General features: G+C 40.1%; 1 protein-coding gene across 1 annotated transcript in view; it reads right to left on the reverse strand.

Annotated features, from left to right (window-relative positions):
* Nucleotides 1-11,121, reverse strand: part of map6a (microtubule-associated protein 6a) — a 49,291-nt gene extending 38,170 nt beyond the window's left edge. Inside the window, exons 1-2 of the mRNA XM_032533653.1 lie at nt 11,085-11,121; nt 10,336-11,048 (exon numbers count right to left, since the gene is read on the reverse strand). Of these exons, the coding sequence (XP_032389544.1) occupies nt 10,336-11,045 (710 nt within the window). The 5' untranslated portion in view covers nt 11,046-11,048; nt 11,085-11,121. The remainder of the gene's footprint in view (nt 1-10,335; nt 11,049-11,084) is intronic.
* Nucleotides 11,122-11,288: the final 167 nt, after the last annotated feature.

Here is an 11,288-nt window from a genome sequence, read left to right on the forward strand (position 1 = left end):
CAGATAATGCTGTACTCGCTCATCCCTGATTTCTTTCCCACTTTTATTGATGGACAGTGTTATATTGTGTGAGAGATTATTTGTTCTAAGAGAGAATGTTAATGTTGAACACTACAGTAGACTATATGGTGGGGGTGGAGAGTGGGGGTCTTGAACAGTACAATACGCTAAATGCTGGGGTGGGGGTATTAAACACTACAATATGCTAAATGCTGCAATAAAAAACATTTGCACAAAGCAAACCAATTGTCGTGTTAATAAGAGCATTAAAATGAGAAGAAATAATGTGACGAAAAGAAATCAAGGGACATTTAGAATAGATAAAAAAACTGTTTAACTGCAAATTAACTGACATTAATGCAATTCTTCGTGATCGTACTTGAAGTAAACATCTGAATTCAGGACTGTGCGCTATCAATAGTTTTACTATGAATTGTTAAACGGTTTTGAGTAGTTCTTCTACCACTACCAATACCAACAGTTAAAGAAATGGTAAAACGTAAAGCCAGACGCTGTCTGTTACAGCTCATTTTTATAGATTATTTTTTTGTCTATCAATCGACCATTTGTTTGAGCTGTAGCTTGCGTTAATTTTTTTTTTTTATGAAGTTCTGTCAATAGATACAATTCAAATATATAATGTAGGAGTTTCATTTGCACCAATGTACACCTCTAAAAAATGAAAATGGAAAACATTAGCATGTCACCCCAAATGACTTGTCTAATAGTAACATAAAACAGTTCAAATGTATGTCAAAGAAAAGGGAATGCATTGCAAAAGTTGCCCAGCTGATTGTCCTCATACAAAACATTAAAAATTGTTTTCATGGTGTCTTGCGTCTTCTGCAGTGGGATCCTATATTGCTGTAGCTAATTACAAAGGGAAATAGACAGCTCTGTGTGTTAGGCCACTCAGATGACACCTATCTGTTCTCCTCTGTGGCTCCAGTGCAGTCACAAACACATAAATTCCCCCTACAGCAGCAAAATTCAGCACAAGCACTTAGAGCCACGCAAGTATTGCCAAGGTGCAGTGAAAAGTCTCTGTGTCTCTGCAACACCAGAAATGCAGACAAGGCCAGAATGCTGGATAAGAGCCTCATTAGAACAATTGATAAGGCCGCTGCCCAAGTCATATGAAAAGACATCAAATCAATAAATGGCAGCTATGGAAGACCGCCGTGGAGACCATGTGGACCTGTTTAATGTAATGTATGTTTCAGGGACAGGCGCTTATGTATTACATTAAGAAAGGGTTATTAGAATTTCATCACAGTGTAAACGCTGGGCTCTGACCTCATATGTTTTTGTGGTGGGTTGTCATGGGACAGCATGTGGGAGTGATAACGATAACCAGATATATAAAGCTAATCTTTTTCTCAGTGGTTTATAATTGTGTGGATGTTGTCTTTAGTTATGCTTATGTTAGTACCACTGGTGAATATAACATTGGACGTAACTAAGTAAACTAACTCAGACTTCTACAGCCATAGCAGCTGTTTGTAGGCACAGATGTGCTTTGAACTAACTGCTAAACTCATGCATGCTAACATGCTCACAGTGACAATACCAAGATGTTGATGCTAACCGGGTATAAAGTTGACCATGTTCACCAACTTACAGTAGTTTAGCGCGCTAGTGTACAAACATGGCACTAATTAGCCCTAAACACAAGGTACAGCTGAGGCTGATGGTACATGTCTTTAGTTTTGCAGGTTGTTGGTCATCAACCAAAGTATTGGACAATTTATCACGTTGACCTGATGATGGTTAAAGGGGAAAAGTTAAAGAGTCACCAAAAATACAACTGATAAAAATATAAAGTTCATGATATGTTACAGAAGTTTCTCAAGTATTTCTTCTAACCTTTGTTAAACTGTCTACAGAATATCTATAAAGACAACTGGCATTTATAAATTATAACCTTAACATCTTATCTTCATAACTATCAGCCTATAATAAGTTCCCATTAATCTTACATTAGCTAACAAACACTAACATTTAAACTGTTGATGTATTTAACGAAAATGAGGCGTAAAATGTCATTTTACCATAATATGAAAAGCAAACTATTTATAATATAAAGGCTGTGACTTGCCTGCTGAATACAGAGGAGAGGTTGAAATCACATAGAGAGCGATTACATAACAAGACTGAAGTCCATTTTCAATGCTCGATTGGGCCGAGAAGACACAATGCAAGGACAGGTTATATAACAATGTTTAAGGCCAAGGGTCTAAAGCACTTACTTGACGTGTGTGTGTGTGTGTGTGTGTGGTCCAAAAACCAGGAATCCAGTATACTTGTAGGGTCCCGACAGCTTTGTGGATTACACTTAGGTTATGATTAGGCTGAGGGTAAGGGTTAAGGTAAGGCATTTAGTTGTAAGGGTTAAGGTTAGGGGCTAGGGAATGCATTAAGTCAATGACAGGTCCCCACAAAGTTAGTGCCACAAACGATTTGTGTGTGTGTGTGAGAAAAAGAAAGACGGAGAAAAAGGCAGATTGTGAGTCCACACTGTAAAACCTGTCTTCCCTGTAACATTGCTGCTATTCAGGGACACATGACTGTGTAACAATAAAGCATGTGTCTCTGAGGTCAGTGTGCACTTGGTACTTGTTTAAAAATGAGTGTTGAAAAAGCATTCTTGGTGCAGCGGGCGTTATGTTGCAGCTATTGTAACACATGCAGACAAAATACATATTACTGGTCGACAGTGACACTTGCAGTTCATTGACGTTGTAAAGCACGTACAGACACTGAGGTACTAAGCATACCTTTTTTGTTTGACTGCTTTAACCTGTGGCAGGAAGCAAAACACTCACTGTATACATCCAGGGAGTTTTTGTTTCATTTCATAGAAGGTTTTATACTAAGAGACTTGTCATAGAAAAATACATCTTCCAGTTTGTATAACATTAGCTTATTACTTTAGCCAAGGAGGTAATAAGGAGTGTGGTTTATTTGTAAAACTACTGGCCCACTTTTAATAAAACTTGGTGGCAGGATGTAGCATGGGCCAAGGAAGAAACAATTCAATTTTGGACTGGATCCGATTCATGGGGCGTATACACAAATTATTTATCACTTTTGTTAACATTGTGAGACAGGGCATTGCCTTGGTGGAGGTCTACACACTCCAAAGTGCCCTTCTAGGTTTATTGATGTTTTTGTTGTGGCTGTATATTATCTTATTTTATTCATGCATCACAATGTCTAACAGTTTTTTTATCTTGGTTTCCTTATATACACGTTCCTTGATGTCATGTGATTATGAGATTAGATCACCGTAGATTCTAAATGTACAAAACAATTATCTTTTAAAAATATGTTTTTCAAAATACAATATTTGCTCCTAGCAGGTACAGAAATGTACAAGAAAAATACCAATTAATAAATAAAACATACAATCCTTTAACAACATTTTCAAAAAATATTCTTAAAAAATATCTTTCATTTTAACCTATGGGTAATATATTTACTTAAGTTTTCATCTCTTTTTGTTTGTTATAATTTTATTATTTATATTTTCTATTTATCAGCAGATCAAATAATTTACTAATCATTTCAGCTGTAATGCAATTACAATTGGGCTATTGTATTGGACTGCGTTACAGCGTGTACCTAAAACAATGGCACCTCAATGTAAGTGCTCCTCTTCAGCAGAGAAATTTCTTAGTTTTTCCCAAAACCAGCAGTTCCCTGGGATCCAGAAGCAGTTTAAAGTTGTGGACATCAGAGACCAGGATTTAAGGATTCATACTTGTACAATTTTGAATAGTCCGGCTTCATGCTTAAAGTATCACCAGACCGAGCCAAGCTCAGTAGATTTGAGAGTGACCGTTGGTCTGGGGAGTCCGCTCTGTATTTTCTCTGCACAAGAGGCGGGACCAACGGGCAGAGTTCAAATGACTCTGTACGCAATTGGACAGTCCTTCAACCAATCAGAGCAATGATCCGGGTAACGTAGCAGCAACAGCGGCATCGACGGGTTTGCTGCGCTTCGGTGGCGTTCGGTAGCCGCGATGTTGAATGTAAACAAGAAGCTGCTTGGTCGCCTCTCTGTTGTCATCGTGTTAAACCCGCCAATAGCGTGCCAGGTAAATAAGCCAGTTTGGGATTGGTTCCCCTAACATTTTGAACTGAAGCAGGAGAACTAAACATGCAGGTTTCCAGACCGAGCTGCAGGGCAACATCAAATCGCCGGCAGAGTGGGCGGGGCTTACCAAGTCTAGTCAGACAGCATCTCCTGTACCATCAAGCCACCACAGTTCAGTCACCTCTTCATCCATAAGCCAATATCTATTTAACACCTAATTCTGAAATATCTATTAAAAAGACATCAAAATGCTAAATGAGATTATACACATTTACAAAACAATTAACAACAGTCAAAAGCATAACATTTAAAGTTTTTTTTTGGCATCTCTGAATAACCCATTCTATTTTCTCTTACAATTGGTATCTTTTATTTCTGCATTCTTCCCTGCTTTCTCATTTAGGAAGATGTCTGTGAGTCACTGCGGCTTAAGCAAAGCCTGATATTTCTTGCTTTGTGACTAAAGCTTTTTTGGATGAGTGACCCTGCTGACCCATTGCGGGGCAAGCAAACACTGGAACCCCGCCAGGGTACAGCACTGCTGAGCTTCATATAACCCTGCTCTTCTGGAGTGTGGTCTATCTGTAAAGTATCTTGAGATAACTCTTGTTATGAATTGATACTATAAATAAAATTGAATTGAATGGAATTGAATTGAATTAACATGGCACGATCGCCAGGGGACGGATGTGAGAGAAAAGAATGAAAACAAATGCCTGCATTTGCATTGTGGGATGAAACCACGTATGTTTGATGACCGGTAATTAGCCGCCACAGAAAACCAGCCAGGAGTAGAGCAAACAAGTCAAATCAAATGTATTCAGGTAAAGAATCGTCATTGAGAAGATGGTGAGATCTGTTAATTAGCATTAAAGACAAAGTACAGCTGTGACCGATGAGAATGGCATTAACTTTTCAAGTATTTGGTCATAAACCAAATTAGTATTTGACAAATTAGAAATCGGACCTGATGATGTCACTGGATTAAAAGTTAAAAGATCATCAAAGTTTTTCTAATTCATCCTGAGGGGAACATAAATATTTTTCTCAAATTTCACAGTAATCCATCTCATAGTTTTTGAGACATTTCACTAAAAAGCAGAACTGAGGCAAAGTCAGCGGATCAACAAAGTCAGTAGGATTCATCCTCTGGGAACTATGAATGTGGAGATATTATATTCTGGATGGGAGGGTCGGAATTAGCGGAATACATCTGGTAGCTGGAGAGGTGCCAGTACACCTTATGTGCACTGCCGGCGCTAAACCCCAAATGGCAGTCTCTTCACTCAGACACCTCTCTGTTAATGCATCTCCATGGGGTGTGTGTGTGTTTTTAAGGCCAGTGTGTGATGTAACAACAAAAATGTTGTCAGATTTACCCATTGAGGGATGACTGAAATAAAAGTGCTTCTTCTTTAAATCACAACTAAAATAAATTCTCATTCTGTACATTATGTATGTGATGAAACGATTATCAAGTAATTGATTATTCAACAGAAAATGAATCAACAGATATAGATAGACGATAGATAGATTGGGGGCTCTGGGCAGCTGTAATGAACCTGCCATTTTAGCAAAGAATCAATTGGTATAACAGTGTTAACGCTAATGTCTATTTAAAGATGTGGTGTTAGAGGTAATTTTCTTTTGAGTGTGACATTGAGTTACTATGCACTTTGAAATTGTGGCATCCATAAATACATCTGTGCATCAACACTGCTGAGACAAACGTGTGCAGTTTTCACTGATGGTGACCACAGAGACTCTGGCTCTAATCTTACACCAGTGCTGGCCCGCTTCTCTCACAGTATTCCCAATCTGCCCATGCCCAGTACTGTAGCTTTACTTCAGAGCAGTGTTTCTTGGTGTGTCAGTGTGTGAGAGTCTGGCTTCTGGCTTCAGCTGGCCTCATCTCTAACTGCAGCATCTCAGCCACTGGCTCAAGGAAGCAGCTAGGTTTTACAGGGGATTCTCATTGGGACACTAAGGCTGGCCTCCCATACAATATTAACAAGCATTCTTGGTATTGACAGTATGTACAATAATGCCAATTTCTAGAAGAGAAGTTCTATGAAAACAGAAAGCAAAAAATTTGATTTTAGCATTTGGTTTTTATTTCTAATAATGAAACGGTTTATTTTGGTCAGAGTTTAGTCACAAGTGCAGGTTTAACTAGGTTACAGTATGTTACATAATTCATTTATATCCAGAATTAAATCTGAAGACATTTCCTTGTAATCAAGGAAATTAACTGTAATCAGATATTATAAATCAGATTATATTGGTTACATAAGACCGATTGCTTTAGCTGGCAGAGGTCTGAATTTGATGCAACAAATGAATAGTGGATATCAGCTGAGATTTTATATCACATTTTGGCGACAAAAAATCTCACAAAACTTAACCACACTGGTTTTATTTTCAAGGAGCACCTTTTTACTGCAAATGAGTTAGCCTGGGAAATGTGAGATAACAAGCCGTTCTTTTACATTTTAGAATGGGTGTTTCTGCATGCAACGCTTGTCGAATCAAACACGAGGCCTTGGCGGCTCTCTAAGAGGATCATTTTTAATCCACCAGAATCCCTTGGCCTCTTTACAGTGTACTGTCTGGCACCACGAGTGCTTTGTACGTTCTGCATACATATCATAAAATATAAACTCATTTCAATTTGATGGAGAATATTTGTCTGGGAGAGGAAGGATTCCATGTTCCGAAATGAGAAACACGAGAGAGGAAAATCAAAAGGAGAAGCTCCTGAGACTATGCTGCTGTGGAAAATGTCTAGCTGTGATACGTGACACAAATACACATTTAAAATGAATGCCTCAGGCTTTCCCTTCATGAAGTCAATGAACCTGCATTGCCTGCCTACTTTCGGCAATTAAACTGTAATTTTCCTGATAATTCTTTACGTAATCTGCTCTTTTTTTTTTTTTTAAATGTATTGCATAATGTAACAACTAATGCTGACAAGACAAAGAATGGCCTTTGTATTTTACAGTGCTGTTAGCAAAAAAAAACACTACCAAAGACTTTAGCTGCTGCTATCTGAGGCTCTTAAATTATTCTCATGCAAAAAATGACATTTTAAACATAATGCAGCGAGTTAGTGGCAAGAACAGGCTGGATGGGGCTTGCGACTGAGAGGCTGTTGGTTGAAAATGCTTCACCATAAAAAGAAGTAGTTAACACAGTGGCTGACAGAAAAGACCTATAGTTGCCTTAGCATTGAATAGGTGCGGTGCAGAAAAAAGCCTTTGTGCTCTCTGCGGATAAATAAAAAGTTTATAAAAAAGGCAGGAAATAGAACTAAATGATAAACAGGACGTTGCGATTGGCCTATTGCAAACCAGCACAATGAAATGGAGGACTGACTTTGAATAAAAAGTTAATGTGGCTCTCTAATGCTACAGTGTCTTTACACTGCTAAAATAACATTACACTTACACTTTACTACAAACATAGCCCAACTGAGACAGGAGGTTTGAGGCCCATGCCTATAGTTCAGTTTAAGAAATCAGACAACGATATATCAGCTGATATTCTGTTGTTTTCACTGTAGACCGTAGCATTTTACTTAACACGCTACACTGTCTTGGTTTGAATGTCTTTGCTTTAATGCATATTTGTAGACAGGCGATATGTACTGATGGTCTCAAAATAACTTCCCTTGCGGTAATATGGGGTACCACAAGGGTCTGTGCTGGGTCCTTTACTACCGTAGTGGTCGACATATAAGACAACCCTGATTATTAGACGACCCCCCTTCCCTTTTTCTCCATAATGAAAAATAATTGTATTTGAAAATTATTCTAATAAAAACACATTGAATAAAACAATGTAGGCAGTTTAACATCTTTTGAATTAAATATTTTCAATATCTTTTTTTTTAGCTGGATCTATCATTTGTTTCGTCCATATATGAATGTGGATAGGGTTAGGGATAGTGAGATGCTTGCTAGAGTTACACTTCTAGTGAAAAATCGGCAAAAATATGTTTTATTTCTCTGAGTCACTGCTTTGTTCTAACATTGCTGAGCTCTCTCTCTTCAGTCACTATTTATCTCTCTCCACCATATAACGTTACCGTGCTTTCAGGTGCTTGGCTCCTTCTAAAACTCAGCTTTTTAAAGATGAATAATGAATAATGAATAATTTTATTTCTATAGTTTATGGCTGACTTCTCTATTGGCTGTTGAAACAGGTAACGTCCTTTATGTTCTGCAACTAGAACGGCTGAAAGTCTAGACCCCGATTAAGACAACTCCAATTTTTCAGACTTTTTTCAAGGAAAAAACACCCTGTCCTATTTCCGGACCAATATGATATTTACACTATAAATATTATCATATCTCCAACACAGGATTAAAACATCACTTTCCAGATGACACAGTCCTGTATGCATTTGGCTCCTCTTCAACCCAAGCTGTTTCAAGATTACAATCTGCCTTTTACATTCTTCAAACATCTGTGTGTTTTATTCTCAAGAACCTATAAATCCAGTTACAGACACATCTCCCTGCCATATATGCACTTAATGCTACTAAAACTGAATTAAAGATAAAAATGGGTTTCTTATGCCAAGAACAATGTAGAGTCAGCTGATTCAGTATTGCAAATTTGAAACCCAACAGGGTCATGCAAGAGCCTGACACAAGCAGAGGGGTCTTGAATGTGAATACAGTATGTGTGTGTGTGTGTGTGTGTGTGTTTGTGTGCCGTGTATGCTGTGTAACTGTATGCACACTATCCATGACATTAACCCACAGTTGACCTGCTTTGAGTCTCCGCAGGCAGAGTAAGACAGCGAGCTGACTGGGCTTCTGCTTGTGAGTGCAGCCATGTGGGGGAAAGTGCCCAGGGTGGTACCCTGCTGACTGCTCCACAATACAGGCATGGCAGCAATAGGCACCAAACAGCCGTAAGACACACTCGATGATCTCACACAGCGCTGTCACCTCTGGCAGCCGAATCCCACTTCAGCTACGGGGTCTGTATCAACCCATAGCTGCACTCTGTGACAACACTGTGTCAGCATATAATAGTTTGCAACATTTTTTTCAGAACACAGAGAATTAAATAAAAATGTTTTACAGAGCAGAGTATTCAATATAAATGCTAAGATATGACTCTGCTAAGGTAATAAAAAAAAATAAAACATCGAAAGCTCTGAAACCCCTAAAAATCCACTTAAATCCCCAGATCACAGCAGCAGTAACAAAACCCCCACAAAAATCGAGGTTCACATGTGCTATGGATCTCATATATCACGCCATCTCAAGCTCTCTCGCGATCAACAGCCTTCCAAGAACATAACAGATCACATTAATGCACATCCTCAAGAGACGTGCATGCAGTGACTGTGAGGTGCGTGACTTGATGCTCATCCATCCACCAGTCCCATCATCCTCTGGAACATTGCATAATAGGACAGAGATTAGCCTCGTGGACCTAAACATCAACAGTCAACTCCACCCTGACCTTTTCTTTTAATCTAATTACCCTCTGTGGGGAAATTAACAGTTGACTGACCTGTAATTTTTTACATGCTGTTTGTAGCTCTCACTTGCTTGTTTAAAAAAACCAAGCTTTTAATTAGTTTGTGAACTGAACTGTTTTTTCTTTGATTAAGTGAGTAAGTACTAACCCCCATTTAAGTCCTGTATTGTGGAAAAAATGTGCATTTCTCAGGCCAGCAATGTAACAACTAACAAAGATTTTCTCCCAGACAGGGGCCCCCCATTTATTTACGGTTTATATTTCAATTAATAAGGGATTGTGTAAAACTTATTAGAAGCAAATGGGGTTCAGAAAAGTGGGAGGGTTAGGTATTTTATTAAGTAGAAATACATATAAATGCATAAAATAATGTGACAGTGACAGCTCTTGGTTCAAAGGTAAATTATAGGAGTATTAAAATGCATAAATTATATTATAATGACAATTCCACTTCTTTTGTCCAATTTGGTGGCTACGTGAAAAGTATCATTTCATTATCAAATTCAGAGTAAACCCACTTTAAATGATGTTTTCTTTTCTTTAGGGTGTCAATGATAACAATACATTTCATAGTGTTATTTTCCTCTAACATACGGTTGGACTTTTTCTTTTAGTCCAAAGAAAATCTTACTAATTTGGAAGAGGACTTTTATTTAATTTTGAAGTAAAAACCAATGTTACCAATGAGCCTCCATGTCGCCCCAGTGTGGCGGCCAGTGCAGGCCCGTACTCACTTGTAGGAGCTGTCGCCTGTGATCTCCTCTCTGATCTGCCTGTTCACACTGTCCGCCTCCGCCCTCCTTCTGCCCTCTCCTTCCACCCTCAGGACAACTTTCTTCTGCCCCTCCTGTTTACTGGCCGTCTTTTTCCTGCCCTGCCCCTGCAGGAGGTCTTTCTCCTGCACCTTGTCTGCAATGGTGCTCTTCTCCACCCCGCTGTCCGCATCCGCCAGCTGTTTGGTGGGCCTGGCCCGGTCCGTAGCCCGGTCATCGCCAGCGGAGGTGGGGGGTGGCTGTTTAGGTATCCAGGGGTGGTCGTGCCTTTTTGGGATGGGCCAGGGTTTGTAGTCCTTCTGGTACTGGGTCTTGCTGTTGAACGGTGTTTCCGGTTCGTGGTACTCGTTCTTGGGTTTACAACTCGGTTCAGGTCGCACTTTCCAGTGCTTAAAGTCCTCGCGCATCACAGAGCTGCACACGCGCTCTTCGGAAACACACCGCCGCGGCGCCCGTGCCGCTGTCGCGGTGCGGCTTTCTGCGCGAGACGGCTGTGTTTCTATGGCGACCCGGGCCTGGGGAGGGTGGAGCGCCGGCTGCAGCTGGATGTGCTGCATCTCAGAGGCATCCGTGTACTTGGTGAAGACCAAAGGCACAGCAATGTCAGCCTTGTCCAGCTGGGTCCAGAAGCGGGCCATGCAGCACGCCCTGCTGATACAGGGCCACGCCATGGTAAAGAGCCCCCCCACAATACAACTAGCCCCGGTACTGAGCCGTGAAGAGCCCCACTACAGTATCTAGCCCCGGTGCTGACCGCCCCACCACAGTATCTAGCCCCGGTACTGAGCGCCCCACCACAGTATCTAGCCCCGGTCCTGAGATGACAGAAACAAGATGTCCGTGTATCAGACAGCACGGATGGCTCCAACCCTGTCGGCGTTAGATTAGGTTCTTCTTCTTCTTCTTCTTCTTCT

Source organism: Etheostoma spectabile, chromosome 13, assembly GCF_008692095.1.
Source record: "Etheostoma spectabile isolate EspeVRDwgs_2016 chromosome 13, UIUC_Espe_1.0, whole genome shotgun sequence".
In the NCBI taxonomy this organism is placed as follows: Eukaryota; Metazoa; Chordata; class Actinopteri; order Perciformes; family Percidae; genus Etheostoma; species Etheostoma spectabile.